The 17,643-nt window shown below is 39.7% G+C and overlaps 1 protein-coding gene across 4 annotated transcripts in view; it reads left to right on the top strand.

The window, feature by feature from the left end:
• The window catches only part of RAPGEF1 (Rap guanine nucleotide exchange factor 1), a 190,326-nt gene that overhangs the window by 93,163 nt on the left and 79,520 nt on the right, over nt 1–17,643 (top strand). For all 4 annotated transcript variants that reach the window (XM_072632772.1, XM_072632771.1, XM_072632770.1 and 1 more), the window contains 2 exons: nt 5,195–5,373; nt 11,098–11,254. In XM_072632772.1, coding sequence (XP_072488873.1) covers nt 5,195–5,373; nt 11,098–11,254 — 336 coding nt within the window. The remainder of the gene's footprint in view (nt 1–5,194; nt 5,374–11,097; nt 11,255–17,643) is intronic.

Below are 17,643 nucleotides of genomic sequence, written 5' to 3'. Positions count from 1 at the left end.
TATAATAAGAGTTAGTAATAGATTAAATGGCTCTTACCAAACAATACGATGTAATGGAAAGAGCACAAGACAGAATATTAGGAAATATCCCAACTGTGCTACTAAATGTGTGACCTTGGCCAAGTCACTTCCTGCCGCCTCTCCTAGTAGAGGCCTCAGTTAGTCAATAAGTATTTATTACATGCCTATTATATGTCAAGTACTGTTCCAAGAGCTAGAGATAGAAAGAAAGCCCAAAAAACACGAAAAGACAGTCCCTGCTCACAAGCTGCTCACAGTCTGATGGGAGAGACAATATGCAGACAACTGTGCACAAACAACCATGGGCAAACAAGATATAGAGAGGGTAAATTTGGGATGTTCTCAGAGGAAAAACAATAAGATTAAGAAGGACTGGGGAAATCTTCTTGCATAAGGTGAAGCTTTAGCTGAAACTTGAAGAAAACCAGAAGACAAGAGTTGAGGAGAAAGACTGTACCAGCCACCGTGAGCAGCCACTTGGGAGATGTTGTGCAAGGAATAGCAAGGAGCCTGGTGTCACTGGTTTGCAGAGTATGAGGAAGGGAGTTAGATGTCAGAAAACTGGAAAGATGGGAAGAGGAGAGCTTGGGAAGGACTTTAAAAGCCAAACAGAGAATTTTATATTTGATCCAAGAGGTAATAGGGAGCCACCAGAGTTTATATTTACCTATCTGTCAAATGAAGCATTTGAATAATTTGTTATTTAATGTCCTCCTTACTCCTCCAGCATTCTGTGATTTTTCTCTTTTATAGGGGGTCCCCTCTAGTTCCAGCATTGTCTGATTCTGATCGTGGAATTTATGGCAGTTTAGATGGGCTGACTTTCACCTTTGCATTATCTATTAAAAGGGTAACATATACTAAGAAAGCCAAATCTTAAATGAGTAAAAGAAAACAAAATCTATCAGAAATGGAGTCTATTTTCATAGATTTAATTTTAGCCTTTTTTATACTTCATATTTAAAAAGATAGCTCATTGTTGCTCAGCCCTGGTTTTTATATTTTCTTGAGAATAACAAAACTATACTTCTTTAGAATTATCCTAATAATAATTATAACTCTTTACAGATTGGCCTTCCCCATGGAAAACCCAAATATATGTAGGCCAAATATATTATAAGTACGTTGACCCAATTATTGGGAATATTAATGGCACCCAATTAGGGGAATGGCAGCAAAAACACAAATGATTAATCAAACACAAAAGTGGACAATTATCTAATTCTTATATAATGCTGTTTATACCCTGTGGAGGTGCAGTGAATACTTGCTCACTGATTATAGCAGTGGTCTATCTGAGGACCACAGTGAATGCTCTCCTGTCACCAGCTTCCCAACTAAACCTGTATTGTATAAAATATGATAAAATAACTGAGCAGTAGTTATTGAATCATGTAGAAAGAAAGAACACTGGTGTGGGAGTCAGGAGACCTGGGTTCTAGTCCTCATACTAATTCACTGTGTAACCATAGGCAGATCTCTTCATTTTCCTTAGTCCCATTTGTCCAATAACTAGATTTTCCTTGAGGTTTCTCCTAGGCCTAAAATTATGGCTGTAAAAGTATAGTATTAAATAATTGAATCTTTTGTCTTTTCTCTTTTCCTTTTCACTTTTCATATTTTCTCCAGTCTTTCCTTCTCCCTACCTGTGCTTTAGACCTGTCCTACGGGCGTTTCTTAGTGGGGTGAGTGTGGGGAGCCTAAAAGCATAGCTAGCTCCTGATTGAGACCCTTATTCCCATATTTAGAACTCACTGGTGTGTGGCTACTTGAGTCAGTGACAGCACCTTGAGCCTAGTGCCATGAGCAGTACATGTCAATGAGAGAGTTGGACTGACTTAGGTCCTGAGAGTTTGTTTCTCAGTGTAAGAGAAGTGGAGGGATTGAGTTCCTATTTCTCACTCAGGCTTCTTATAAATAAATATCTCAGCCTAAATTACCTGGACTGCTGACTGAATTTTCCAAGAAAGCCATACTTTAGTAACTGAAGAGACTAGGGGAAAGAATAGTGCCCATTAATTTTGGAAGAAGAATTTGTAGGAGAGTTAATAGATGAAGCCTGAATCTGTCAACTCCTTTATTAGGGAATTCTGGCTGCCTCTATAAATGTACAGATTTGACGGAGAATCTTAGGACAGCAGAGTTTCAAGGGAATTTTCAGGTCCCCAATAGCAACGTCATGAGTTCCTCCACTCTCTACTCTGAATTGCCCGTTGCCTTTGGAAGGGTTTTTCTATCCCAGTAGCAAAGCTGCTCACAAAGTTTTCTCCAGTGAATGCCTTTTCTTTGACTCAGTTGTCACCATTGACTCCCATATTGTACACATATTCCCAGAACTCTACATTTTGTAGGCTCATACAATATCAGGACTGGAAGGGGACCTTAAAGACCAGCTATTCCAACTGCCTCACGTTACAGTCTTTGAAAATTGTCAGTAGTTTTTTTATTTGTGCACAAATGGGAAATCCACCCCCCCCCTTTTTCATGTGCTCTAAATGAAGGCCCCTCTTCTCTTTTTCTTCTATACTGTTTTGCTTGATAATCTTATTAGCTGCCATGAATTCATTTATCTCTATGCAAATGATTCATAGATCTGTTTATCCATCCCTAACCTCTCTCTCCTGATCTCTGGTCTTGAATCTCCAGCTATCTTTTGGAATCTTTAACTAGATGTCTCATACACATCTTTAAACTCAATATGTCCAAAGTTGAGTTCATTATATTTCTCTCTAACCTCTCATCTCTTCTAACATCCTTATCATCATTGAGGATGCCACCATAATCCCATTCACCCAAGTTTACAACCTGGGTGTTGTCCTCAGCCCTTCACTCTCTCCCAGTCCCCATATAAAATCTGTTGCCAAGCCCTGTCAATTTTACCTTCATACAATCTCTTGGATATGTCCTTTTCTCTCCTCTGATACACTACTATTATATAGACCCTTAATCATTTCACACCCTGGACTATTGCAGTAGGTTTCTGATTGGTCTCTGAAGTCTTCCCTCCCTGCAGTCAGTCCATCCTTCACTCAGGTTTCAAAGGGATCTTCTTAAAGTGCAGATCTGAGCTGATCACAGCAACACTCCCTGTGCATTTAACTCCAGGGACTTCCTGTCACCTCCAGGATCAAATAGACAATCCTTTGTTTAGCTTTTAAAACCTTTCCTCCTGGTCCTTTCCTACCTTGCAGTCTTCTTAGACTTTGCTCCTTTTTCCGGCATTGACCTCTTTGCTACTCCTCCTCCTCAAACAAAACACTTTTTCTCCTGACACTGGACATTTTCACTGACTGTCCACCATGTCTGAACTTCTCTCCCTCCTCATCTCCCCCTCCTACCTTCCCTGACTTTCTTCAGATCCTACCTCAAAGAAAGTTTACCTGGTCATATATTGCCTTCCCTAGGAGATGACTTCCAATTTATCCTTTGTATGACTTGTTTGTACTTAGTCATTTGCATGTTGTCTTTCCCATTAGACTGGGAACTAGCTCCTTGGGGGCAGAGATTATTTTTTGCCTTTCTTTGTACTCCTAGCTCTTAGTATGTTGCCTGGCATATAGTAAGTGCTTAATAAAGGTTGTTCACTTAAAATGGTTTAGAGTGAACATTTATTCCTCCTCAAACACTCCTTGTCTCTCCCCTTTTGGGAACATGAAGCTAGTTTTCAGATTCACAAGCTTAATATGCATAGACTTTTCATTGCTTTCCTTTTAATTATTCAAAGAAGCTACAACTGGGATGGTTACTAAGGTTTGACTGGCAGAGATGTCAGTTTAAATCTAATATTGCTTTCTGTGTTTATAGGTGTGTCCATTCTTTTGAGCATCCTCACTGGTTGAATCTATCACCCAAAAGAGGAACCAGTGGTTTTAAAACCCTAATTCCATGGAAGACATAGGATGTCATTTCCTTGTTTAAATTGTAATTGAGATCTATTACTTACATAGGTTATCCATTTTGTGAATATCATTATCCACCATTCCCTTTTCTCTGCTCCATCTCTGTCTCAGGCCATTGAGATTGGAAATAGCATAATATAGTGGAAAAATTCCTGAATTTGGAGATAGAGGGACCTGGGTTCAAATCCTGGCTGTGCTCCCTACTACCCTGTGTGACCTTAGGCAGGTCATCTTGTCCTAGGCCTCAATATTTCAGCAGTAAAATTAAAGAGTTGGACTAGATGACCTTCCTGGTTCCTTCCTGCTCTAGCTCTAGGATCAGATGATCCATCCTGGGAAGGGCAGTGGAGATGAGCATTAAAGAGCTGGCTACGTGAAGGTCTGCATTTCTTGGCCTGACTACATGTGACTTATTGTATCCCAAAGAGAAATGGCTTGGGGGTGCTTGGTGCCTTCTATTAATATGGATCATCAAAAAAGGATTATTTTCTTCTCCTTGATGTAAGAGGGCTTTTACTGTAAGTCAAGGAAACCTGGATCCTGACAACCACTGTCTATGTCAGAGCACCACCTTCTCACCCAGAGACCACTCATCTCTCAGTGGTTCCCAAGTCCTTTAGGATTAATTTATTTTCAAATTGACATGTACCCAAGCCATTTGGAAGTAGTTTTGTATCCAGTGGTAAATTATGATGGAGTATTTTGTTTTTAACCCTCCTAAACCTAGATAGACCCATCAATTTTAGGGAACTATGGAAAGAAGATTCCTTATATAATCTGAAGCCTGTCTGTACGTGCCTCATGGGATCCTCCTGCTGGTTTTCTAAATATCTTATAGCCATTAGCAAATTAGTTGTCACAGTACCCTTGATTAGTGATACTCTGTATGGGATTGATGGAGAATGTAAGAAGGAGGCAATAAATGACTTTTCCAGGCCACAGGCTAATAAGTCTGTTTGAGAAGCCAGGAAGGGAATTTAGGAATCTAAACATCCTATGTCCAGGTACCCTCTGGTTCCCTGGAAAAAGGCGGAAATGACACACATGCGTGCGTGCGCATACATGCATGCATGTGTATATATGTATCTACAAATATATACATGCATACACATGCCTACGTGTGTGTGTGTCCCCTTTGCCATCCTTTGGGTGGGATTTTCTGTGTTTGAGAGCTTTTCCTTTTCCCATCAGCCTTAGACTAATTTCAGTGAAATAAAAATAGCTCCCTTTAATCTCTCTCTTTTCCCCTCCTCGTCCTCACCTCACTGTTTCAGAATCTCAGCTGGCTGGAAGAGAAAGAAAAAGAGGTTGTCAGTGCCTTGCGCTACTTTAAGACCATTGTGGACAAAATGGCTATTGACAAGAAGGTATTGGAAATGCTTCCAGGCTCGGCCAGCAAGGTCCTGGAAGCCATCCTGCCACTAGTGCAGACTGACCCTCGAATTCAACAGAGGTGAGTTGCTTTGGGTTTTGCAGAACAGTTCCAGAGAGTTCCAAATGTCATGAATCAGGTGCTACCACAGAGTGGGCCCAGCTGATGTCATCTTTTGTGCCCTCTGCTTCCCTGCACCTATTCTCTGATTTACTCAAACAAGTGCTTGCGTAGGATCATGGGACTTAGAACTCAGAAGCATCTCCATCTTCTTATCCAGGGGTTCTTAAATGTTTTTGTGTCATTGACTCCCTCCTTAAGAATCATGTTTTTAAGTGTGTAAAATAAAATATATAGGATTAAAGAAGAAAACCTAATATGATGAAATAGAATTTTATCTATCTATATGCATGTGTATGTATGTGTGTGTATATGTATATCTATATATAATCAATTTCATGGATCTAGATTAAAAAGTTCTGATTTAATCCAATCCTTTGCTTATATAGGCAAAGAAACTGATACCTAGAGAGGAGTAGTGTCTGATCTAAGGACACACAAGTACTAAAAAGCAAAGCTGCAAGTAGAACTCAGGCCTTCTGACCTCAAATCCAGGGGGCTTTTCATTGTGTTATGCTGCCTTCTCACCACACCCACTATATCATCCTCTTCTGTTTCTGTACTCCACTTGAAATACACCCCCTTTCCCTTTTAAAATTTGACCCTGATCAACTGTCACTTCCTAGAATCATGGAGTCCTGGAAAAGGAAGGGACCTCAGCAAGCTTCTAGCCCAGTACCTGCCTGAAGACTAAATCCCCCTTGATGTCTCCAAGAAGTGACCGGTCAGCCGTGGCTTGAAGATCTTCTGTGATACAGAGGACTGACTTACCTTTTGAGATAGCCTGTTTCATTTTTTTTAACTACTCCAATTATCAGGACAAATTTTCCTTATGCAGAGCCAAATTCTGTCTCTCTTATAACTTCTCCTCAGTGGTTCTGGTTCTTCTGTATTCTGAGGCCAAGGAGAACAAGGCTAATCCCTCACCCACACAATGGCTCTTCAGATATTTGAAGATAGTTATCATAGCTCCCCCTCCAAAAAAACCCCAAAACATTCTTGAGTCTAATCATTATCAGTTCCTCAAACTGAGTGATGAATTTGAAGTTCAAAGGGCTAATTGTGAATCCCAGCTCTGCTACTTAGTACCTCTGTGACCTCAAGCCTGTTTCCTCATCTGTAGAAAGAAGTGTCTGTATTTAGTGACCTCTGGGTCTCTTTTATGGTTACTTCACCCAGCTCTTCTCTGGCATGTTTTCAAGTTTCATCTTCTAGGAAGCTTCCCCACATTTCCCTGTGAGGTGTGACTGATCTCCTCCTCCTGTTCTGAAACCACATGACACTTCTTTGTTCCTATCTCACAGCAAGCATCTAATCAAAATCCTGTCTCATTCTGTGTGTCCCTCAATAAATGCTTTGAAAATCAGAATTTTTTCATGTTTACGTTCCCCTCACTTCACATAGTAAGCACTGACTAAAGGTCTTTTGAATCGAATTGTTAAACTGTTCACAGTAATTGAACTGATCTAGACATATCTAGACCTTCAGCCTGGTTTTTATTAAGATGTTAAATCCAGGCTCATGATTCACATAGATATATAAAACAGTAGAGTCCTTTACCGTCTCTCCTATTGATTGTTGTTGACTGTCCCAATGATCCTAGGTTATTGCAAAGCTGAGTTCACATCTGCTAATATGTGCAGATCTGGAAACCTGAGAGAGAAGGGCTGGTCTTTCCAGCCACATCAGCTCTGTCAGGAGTTTACATGAATCACCCCATTCATTCCAGAACTACTTATCAAACACCTATTGTATGTAGACCATTGTACTAGGAGAAATACAGTGTTTAAATAAGAGGTAGTCCCTGCCTTCCTGAAACTTACAGTAAGATAAAACTTACACTGCAACCCCCTCTTCACTTGCTGCTCTGTTTTCTATGTAACACCATCAATAACACCAACTTCACAAGGTTATTTTGAGTAAGATGCTTTGTAAACTTCAAAGTATTTCATACATTCAGGTTACTGATTTTTGAAACACAAATATAGGTTACTGTAATCTGTCATAATTCATTTTTTAAAATGGAAGCAAGGTGCTAAATGAGACCTAAGGGGGGAAATAGTTACAAGCCAGGAGATCAGGAACAGTTTTCTGGAGGAAATAAGGCTTAAAGAATGGGTTAGGATTCCGCAGGCAAAGAAGAGAAGGGGGAGACATTTCAGGTATAGGAAACAACTTGGACAAAGGGCCAATGGCAGCAAAGTACTGTATGTGTATTGGGACTGAGTCCAGTGTGACTGGTGTAGAGGGTATGTAGGGGTGAATAATAGGGGACTAGGTTGGTGGTGGTTGTCATTGTTTGTCCTTCATTCTCGAAGAGGACCATGATACCAGGAAGGTGATGCCATGACTTGCAAGTGAATTGGATTTAAGTGAGGGAGGGCTATGTAAAGTCACCAGCCTCACTTTCTTCTCCAGAGCCATCTGGGTCCAGTGGACAATTATAAATTAGGACGACCTGAAATGGACTGGATGCAGTGGGAACCATTGCCCTTTTTAAGCTAGGATCTTTCCAGTTCTCCCTTTGACTGAGGCAAGGCCCATTGAATGATTAAGGCTGGTTAAGAAATGAGCCAAGGTATGCCCCTTTTATCTAATTAAAAAAAATCAGTCTGGGAGAGGGTAGAGTTGAGTTGCCTAACTAGAGCTGGCCAGTTGAGTCCGCAGGGGGCAGCTTGGACTATTCACAAATTATTGTTTGTCCTTCCTTCTCAAAAAGGACCATGACATCAGGAGGATTATGTCATAACTTGCAGGTGAATTGTATTTAAGTAAGGGAGGATTTTGCAAAGTCACCAGCCTCACTCCTTCCTCCCAGGTGATAAGACTGGAAAGAGAAGCTGATATCAGATCAGAATGGTCCTTGAGCGCCATGCAGAGGAGTTAGCACTTGATTCAGTAGTCAGTAAGAAACCTTGAAGGTGAGGGGTGTCATCAACACATAAATGTTTAAGAAAGACTATTCTGGGCATGATATGAAGGGTGAAGTAGAAAGGGAATGCTTAAGAAAATTATATGGGGTTGATACTTCAGATGCTAGAGAGTGCATGTCTCCCTTAAGGAGTAAAGCAATAGATTTGTCCAGAACAGCCCATTCTTGTTCAATAATACATGAAAAGTTTTTCATTTTGTTTTTAATAGAATAAAATCCTCAATGAAAGCAAACCAGGTTGATACAGGTCTTGAGCAGCTGTTAGATTCCCTGCTGGTTTCATGTTTTCCTGCTATATTACCTGTTGAGAATAAATGCATCCCCATTTTGATTCTTTGAGATGGCTTTGTACTTGTGTATCCCCCTGAGACTGAAGGCTTTTATGAGCTGCTTTCAGAAGCTGACAGTGAGGGGAATATTTTCCTTCTTTAGAGTGATAAAGCAGAAGAATATCTTACCATTTCTCAAGGAACCATCTGCCCCCTACGCTTCGTTCAAAGGATTTCAGCTAGTTGGCCCATTTACACATTGAACTAGCCCATATTGACAGAAAGCTCATTAGAATTAATCTTAGAAAAGACAGTTGGGATTTTTATATAGCAGAAAATCAGTACTTATCCTGAAGCCTTGCTCAACCCTTGTCCTCAAGTTAATTTGGCAGCTAGGCATCACATGTGGTGTTTTCATTTAAGAGGCAGCATAGTATCATGGAAAGATCACTTGGTTTGAAGTTGGAGTATCTGAAATTAGAACTTCCTAACCAGGTGACCTTGGACCCAAGTTCTCATCTGTAAAATGAAGCAGGTCAGACTAAATGATCTCTGAGGCCCCTTAGAAATTTATTAGTCCTCTCCTGTTCCTAAGTGCCTACTGTACGCCAAGCACTGTGCTAGGCACTGGGAGAGATCCAAAGATAATTACATTTATAGATTGTAGGCTCCATAAGTGATGACAGATGATTCTCCTTCACTAAGTTATCAGCAGATGTCTTGGAAGACATGTTAGAACAGCATCGCTGCAGGCATGTACAAGATTGCTTTCCTCCATTTCAAAAACAGGGAATTGACTGACCCACCAGGCAGCATTTTCATAAAACCTGCCCCTCTCCTTCCTTTCCTGACAGCAAACATAAGAGGAATATTATTTTACTTACAAGCTAGTGCACAGACAATTAGGAGGAGTGGGGGAATGCATGTGCAAGAAAACAGTGTGATTGTGGAATTCCTTTTGTGCTTCTGGTAAACATTACTATCTTAAGGAGATAGAAATAAGTTGTATAAAGTGGGCTTTTTGATTTTGACTTCCATGGAAGATTAATCAGCCTACTTTGAATTAGAATTACTTTGAAGGAATTCCTTTTTAGGTAATGTCTCCTCATAATGGGAACATTCTTGAAAAGGTAATGGAGTTTTCAAAGAAGGATTGTAGGATCTAGAACCAAAGGGACCTTAGAGATCCTGTGAATCATACGCTCCATTTTGCAGATGGCAAAGCTGATGTCCAGAGAGGGGAAATGACTTTTACAAAGTCCCACAGCTCAGAAGTAGCAGATCCAGGATTTGATCCCAAGTGTGTTACTTCTGGCTCTCAGGCCACTGTAAACATTAAAATACCCTCATTGGTGACTTTCCCTTCTCCATGGTAATCAACTCCAGACTCACAGTTGGTCCTTTGTACCTGGTTTCCTGAAGCTACATAGTGAGGAATTCATCCTGTTTGTAGACGTATTTCTGTTTCTGATGGAATTTAAAGTAACTTGCATTTTAGTCTCACTCATCTCTTGTTTGAACATGCATGGACAGAGCTAAATGATGGGTTAAGGGGAAAAAATGTAACTTTCCTTTGAGGCTTGGATTTGCAGATTTTTTTTTTCCTTATCTGATTTCCTAGACTTTGTCATATGAGTGTTTTTGCTAAGCACTTCCATTTTCATTCTGCTTTGAAACTTTGTATTTTCTTCCCCCGAACGGGGTGTTTTATTCCTAAGTGGTTACCTCTATCCAGTTCTCTCCCCTGCTTCCCCAACCAACCTTCCCCCACAGAGGAAGGAAAAGGTATTCATTAAACATCCCAACCCCCACCCACCCCTATGTTCATCTTAATACTTACTTAATGCACTGAATGAAAAGAAAATGGCTTTTGGCCTTCCAAGGAAGCATAAATGAAAGTTATCTGAAAAGTGATTCTAAAGTACATGGCAACATTATGAAAATATCTTTTTCTTGGCTACTGCTGCATAGCCATTAAAGCAACCTCAAAATAACCCAAGTTTCTGTTTTCTTAAACTTATACTGGAGAGCAAATGACCTCACAGCTTTGGACCTTGATCCACACCCCATGACCCCACCCCCAGCAAAAATCACAGATCTGCAAAGGCTTGGCCTGTGAGAGACCAAGTCACCATAGAAGAAATGAAAAGTTGAATATTTTATTCACAGCTTACTAAGAGAGAAATTTTATTAAGTTACAAGTGCAATACTCTTTCCAAAGAACCTGCCATGAAAAAATGGCAGCCTGTGGGTCACAATTCACAGAGGTGATATGGTGGTATAGACTGTGACTGATAAGTAAATAATACCTTTTTACGGAAGGAGATAAATATTGAAATTTGACTTCCACACCATTGATGCTGCAGGGAAAATCCACCAGTACTGGAATCGTATTGCATTTTCCAACAGCTCATTCGGTGCTAGGATTTCTTAAAGCATCAGACTGTGTTCTTACCAGTCCTGGCATCCTTCTCTCCCCTGTAGTTCAGCCATCTCCTCTTGCTACAGCCGGGTGTACCAGAGTCTAGCCAATCTGATTCGCTGGTCAGACCAAGTGATGCTGGAGGGTGTGAACTCAGAAGATAAAGAGATGGTCACAACTGTGAGAGAAGTCATCAAAGCAGTTTTGGATGGAGTCAAGGTACTGTGCTCCTGGCGTCACACTAATAATCTGGGATGGGACATGCTGGAAAAGGAAATAACCATATTTGTGCATAACTCTGCTGGCTAGCAGATTCTCTTAGGGGCACCTAAAACATAAAGGACTTATTGGTGACATTAATACATTTTAATCTCTTTAATTCAGCTTCAGGCTGAATGAACTGTCCTGTCTGATTATTTACTTAATTCTTTTAGGAGAGGCATATCAGGTAACTAACAATGCACACTTCCTCTTTATGGCAGTTTAGGAACTTGCCAGAAGTAACTCACCTTCACTGAGCGTTGTATTAAATTTGCAGCAAACTGCATGTCTGACGGGGAAAATTTTGTTACTTGAATGAAATCTAATGGGCAGTGTTCTGAGAAACAGCAGTTCAAGTGTTACCTCTTCATTTTCCAGAAAGTGCTTTTTATCAATTTTTGGTAGGAAAAACTAGATTCATTTCTCCCTCTCCTGCCACCCCACCCCTCCCAGACGTTGTTTTGAGTCTTCAGCTTGGGAACAGTGTAAAGGTTGGAGGCTGAATCTTTCCTTTAAGCACTTTCAGTTTTGCATTCTTTTTTTTTTAAATTTTTTTTTTTTAACACAGTTCATATCACATAAAACAATTCTAACTTTTGGTCAGTTGATACTTCTTTTTAAAGCATTTACAATACAGACCACAAAAAAAATTTTTTTTTAGACATTAACCAACTGAGACACAAATAATATTTATGTATGCTAACTTCACAAGCCCTTGACCTAATTGTGTCCACAGTATTACTAAGAATTAAAGGACCCTAACTTAATGTTGTTGGTCTAAAGGCCTATGCCTAATAGCTTAATTTTAGACTTAACCTCCTATGTTCCTCTACCAACAATCTATAATTTAATAGATCTGGTATTAAGCTTCCAAACCTTTTGACTATAGGAAATTGCCACTAAGAATAGGGACATTGCAGGGAACCAATATCTCCCCAACTTCATGTCAATTCCAGGTAGTAGATTGTCAATTTGCATTCAGTCAGGCTTAAAGTCTGCCAGGTGTCAGTGGGGTGTTTTACATTCTTTTTAAATGGATAGCTCTGTTGTCAGATTCCTAAAAGATAGGTCAACATGACTCCCTTCCTCAGTAGCTCCAAAGGAAAAAAACTAGAACTCAGGCATGAAAGTTACAGAGAGGCAGTTCCTCCCTCAACATAAAGAAGACCTTTCTAACAGAGCTGTCCAGCAGTGGAAAAGGATGCATTATGAGCTCCTCAGAATTGGAACTGTTCAGAGACTGAGTGACAGTTTATCAGGGATGCTATGGGAAAAATTCCTGCATTTGGGAGCAGGGAGGAGGTTGGACTAGAAGTCCTCTAAGGTACCTGCCAGCTCTAACATTCTGTGTTCCAAGGTGCCTTTCAACTCTTGATATTATAGGTTCTCAGATCTCTTCCAGTTCTGCCATTCTCTGTTCTAAAACATCTTCCAGCCCTAATGGATGATATTTTAAAGTCTGTCCCATTTCTAACATTCTGTGCCATAAGGTCCTTTGGGGTGTTTTTTTTTTTAGCTTTTATTTAGTATTTTATTTTCCCCTAGTTACACATAAAAATAATTTTTAACATTCATTTTTAAAATTTTGAGTTCCAGATTCTCTCCCTTCTTCCCTCCCCATCCCCCTTCAAGTCTTTTGCTTTTTTAACTGCTCCCATATAACTTTCTTTCTAAAAAGAAACCCTACTGAGATACCATGTTTGAGGGATACACAACTATGAACTCACCTTTGGAGCAATGTATCCCTCTCATTCTCATTGCAAAGGGCGGTTTAACAAGGCTTTAGCCACTAGCCCTTCTCAGCCTTCATTTAGAAATACTCGCTCTTAGAGGTATTTTTTTTTTAGGCCAGATTTTCAGTGCTTTTGACCAAAGGCCATTGCAAAAATCATAATGCAAAAATCAAATAAAAAGTAATTTTCAGAAGAAATTACCAAGCTCAGAAAGGAGTTAGACTGAGTTTCTTAGCATGAAACTTGTAGTATCCCCAACCTGATTTTCCACATAGAGTCATGAATGCTCAAACACCATTGTGTCACTTATCTGCTCTGGCTAAAGTAGTTGTAGTTGTGACTTATGAAGCAGCTAGAACAAAAAAAGACATACTTTTGTCAAAATTGTTCTCCACTGACAAGCATCTAAGGGCCTACTTTTTGCCAGGCCCTTGTGAAAAGCACAAAGGAGTAAAAGACAAGGAAGAATGGTCCCTGCCTGCAAGGAACTTACATTCTAATGAACAATACAACGTGGGGTGTGTGTGTGTGTGTGTGTGTGTGTGTGTGTGTGTGTGTGTGTGTGTGTGATAGATAGATAAAGGAGGAGGCACTGGTACCAGAAAAGCCTCATGCAAAAGGCAGTGCTTAAGCTGAGTCTTGAATGAAAGAAGGAATTCCAAGAGATAGAAGTAGGAGAGAACATTCCAGGCATGGGAGACACTGAGTGCAAAACTTGGAGCAGGGAGATGGAGTATCATGTGAGAAACAACATGAGGTACCTAATGCATGGAGGGGCCGGCATCATGAGTAACAAGCCTTGAGAGGTAGGCTAGGCCCAGGTTGTCAAGAGCTTTCAATACCAAAGGATTTTGTATTTGATTCTAGAAGTCATAGGGAACCAATGGAGTAATTAACTCAGTATTTATGATATGATTAGACCTGCACTTTAGGAAAAATCACTTGAGCAGCTCCATAGAGCAGTGGATCATTCATACATAGAAGAGTATAGAATAAAAGTAAAACGTGTTCCGAAATGTGCCTACCCTCACACCCTACCCTACCTCCAGTTCAAGACATCTACAAATAAAAATGAGGAAGTATGCAGGATCTGCCTCTAATCGTTATAGTAATGGAGGCTAGAAAGTTGTTAAGTTTCTTAGTCATGTAAAGATGTCAGGTCCTATTTCCAGGAGTGCTTGAGTCTGAAGAAAAGCCCTGAAGGATTATTTGCCTTATTCCAGAGACCATCTGGCTTCTAGCCTCCTCTGTTGACCTATTTAGGCCAGGACACCTTATAAGCTAATGTCTCAGTACTGTAAAGGAACTGTGCTCAGCCTGGGGGAGGGGGAGCACTGAATGCAGAAATGAAGTATGATTGTGAGGATATATTCATCACAGTTGGAGGAGAAACACTGGCACGTTCCTTTGAACTGACTCACCACCTTTGAGGTAATTCATTCAGTTCTTAAATATAATCTCTTTTTAACAGGGTTCCAAAAGTGTGGGAATTTTTTTCTCCCTCAATGAGTAATGTAATTTATCATTACATATCTTCTCTTCTATTTCCTCCCCCCCCCAAAAAAAATCCCAAAAAACTCTACACCTGTAAATAGGTGAAGTATTTTCTAAATTGGCACCTTCCTAGAAATCATAGCTATAGGTAGCTAGAGCTTGTCCATCATCATGCCTCATCTCATGATACTTAGATGTATGTAATCATATTCCTGAAAAAGTTATGTATAGATTGAATCATATTTAAAATGCACTAAGAAGGTTCCTTAAAAGAAATTCCTAGAGGATCTTTTTGTAAAGTAAAATGATTACCCCCTAATTTATCGCAACTGTAAATTCATATTTTCATGACTGGAATGTGAGGTATGCCTATGCTCCATTTTTTAAACCCTCATAATATCCCATTTGGTGTTTTGAGAATTAATGTTTCCCTTTAGTAAACCTGCTTAACTAGAGCATGAGATAGAATTTTTTTTAACTCATCAAGGCAAAAGAAAGATATTTGGGTGCATAACTACCACATCTGCTCCAACCAATTGTAAGGAACAGCAGTTTTCCCTTTTATTTGACCCAAATGTGTTCTTTTTCAATTCCATCCTATTACTCTTAGTTATTAGATTGCCTGTTCTGGGCCAAAAAATCTTTCTACATCATCGGATATTAGTGGATTATTAAGTTTTTCCAGTAATTCACAGTTAACTTCAGTTCCTTTGGCTTCTCAAATCACATTAAATTTCAAGATGGATGGGACCTTAGAACAGTTTAATCTGACTCCTGTCTCCGAGGCCAGGTTTGATAATAGAAGAGGAAACTGAAGCAGGTTACCCCCTCCCCTTTACCTTTAATTTTTGAGTTGGAATTTCTTCCAACTGGATGTGTGTTTTTCTGATGCCAGGGTGTCCTGGTTTCAAAATAGTATTCCAAGCACAATTGCTGGTGCTAATTCAGACGCTTCCCCAGCACCATTACTCTTCTGTCCTCGTTGTCCTTCGTTTTCATTTGACTTTGGAAGAATTTGAGCCTGTCTCTGGCTGCCTTATTTCTAGCCTTTTTAAGGAATGCCAGTTTGTATCTAGAAGTGAAACTCTTAAGAACTTTTCTAGTGATGTTACCCAGTCACACCAAATACACTTCTCTATTTGGAATGCTTGTTGTTCAGTTTCTACATGAGGAACAAGCTTTTGCTCTTGGTTTGTTAGATTTTTTAAAAACCTTGGGCTGTGGGCAGGGCAGAAGAATCCCCTTTTGTCACCTTATAACATTGTATTTGTATCCAAAAGTCCTGTAAAATTTATTAAGAAGCATCAGTTGAGGGAAGCATTTAAGTTGTGTGTAATCACTGCCCTGGTGAACCCCTTATTCCAGGGATTCACAGATCCTCAGTTAAGACCAAAGAGGTATGAGCAACCCCATATCTCAAGAACTGATCTGTTGATGAAAGGACCATGACGTGGGCTGGTGAAGTTAATTTTACAGTGCCCTGACCTCTGGCCTCAAGGGCCAGACCATCTCCTATGTGACTTAAGCAGGCAAATAGGAAGAAAAGGAAAGAGATGGAACAGATATAGGCAACCTCCAGCAATGCCTTGCATCTGTAGAGTAATGTAGGTTTCACCTTCAAAGTTAGTCCTACCGGAGATGGATATTGAAATGGAGCTACTACTGGGGAGTTGTGCAGGATATGCTCTTATGGGTGAATTTTGCCCCATTGGTCCTGCCAGTAAATAACCTGGCTGGGAGCACTGTCATCTGTTGGAAATTTACTACACCCTGTCTTCATTCCCCTTTGTTAGACACATTCCTTTTTTGTTGTCAAGGAGAGAATGAAGACATTTACAAAACGGTTTATCTTTAGCAATTTGAAACCCCTACCTATCATTTCCTTCATTTTTATGTGAATAAAATCAACAGTGAGAGGAAGAATGAAAACTCAAGGCTAGTCTAGAAAGAACATTAAATATACCTTCAGGTCCCCTTTTGGACTTTTACACAAGAGCCAACATGGTCCAGGGGAAAGCCAACCTGGTCTTCAGGTCAGAAGCCCTAAGCTTAAGCTCTGATTCTGCCTGTCCAGCTAGATGACCGTGGCGAAGCAACATGCTCTCTGAGTGAGTCACCGTGTCCTCATCTGAGGTAAAACAAGGACAGTCCTACTTTGCACTACCTACCTACCTCACAGAGCAGTTGTTGAGAAAAGTACCTTGTAAATCTTTAAGAATTACAGAGAAATGAGATACTAATTCTAAAGTACATAAGATGTTAAGGGAAGATAGACCTAAATTCCTCAGCATTTTAAAATTTTTAAACTTTGATTTTGGTCTGAACCAGTGCTTTAATTTATGTAAGGAACTTCTACCAGTACAGAAGAACTTTTTTTTTCTTTACTGTTTAGGTAGTCTTAAAAGAGTTATTTGGAGCAGTGATTTTCAAAATATGGTCCAAGCATCCTGGGGGATCCCCAAAGTCAAAACTATTTTTATAATACTAAGTCTACTGAAATACTCCTCTCTTTCCAACTACATATCTGTATGAGACCAGATCATTGTGCTTTACTTTAACAAAAACAACGTATCACAGCAGATTCAAGCAGATAATGAGAATCCAGTAGTCTTTGTTAATCTAGACAGCAAAGAGATTTGTAAAAATATGTAAGACACTACCACTTCTTACTAAATTATTTTTTGTTTTGGAAAATATAATTATTTTTCATTTAAAAGTATTTATGTTAACTTCTAATGGGTTTTTTATTTTAAATTAATTTTTTTTTCAAATTTCATCAGTCTTGATTTCAAATGTGGTAACTATCAGTAGATATAATCCAGACAGACAAAAGCTCTTTGAGATCCTCAGTAATTTTTAAGAGTGTAAAGGAGTCCTGAGACTACAAAGTCTGAGAACCGTTTATCTGGGGCATGGAAAGGATCACAAATCCATTATGTTTCAGAGTCAAAGATTTGAACCCAAAGCTTCCTTCCTGTGAGATCAGTTCTTTATTCACTTCACAATCCTGCCTCTCTGTGTAATCTTTAGGAAGAGCATTCTTTTAATATTCACCCCATTTCAGTGATAAAGTCAGAGGTGTTCGGTCTGCCACATTTGAATGTTATATATTAGGCAGCT

This window comes from Notamacropus eugenii, chromosome 1 (genome assembly GCF_028372415.1).
Source record: "Notamacropus eugenii isolate mMacEug1 chromosome 1, mMacEug1.pri_v2, whole genome shotgun sequence".
Taxonomy (NCBI): Eukaryota; Metazoa; Chordata; class Mammalia; order Diprotodontia; family Macropodidae; genus Notamacropus; species Notamacropus eugenii.
Note: the sequence above shows the minus strand (reverse complement) of the source record. Positions and strands in the feature narration are given on the sequence as shown.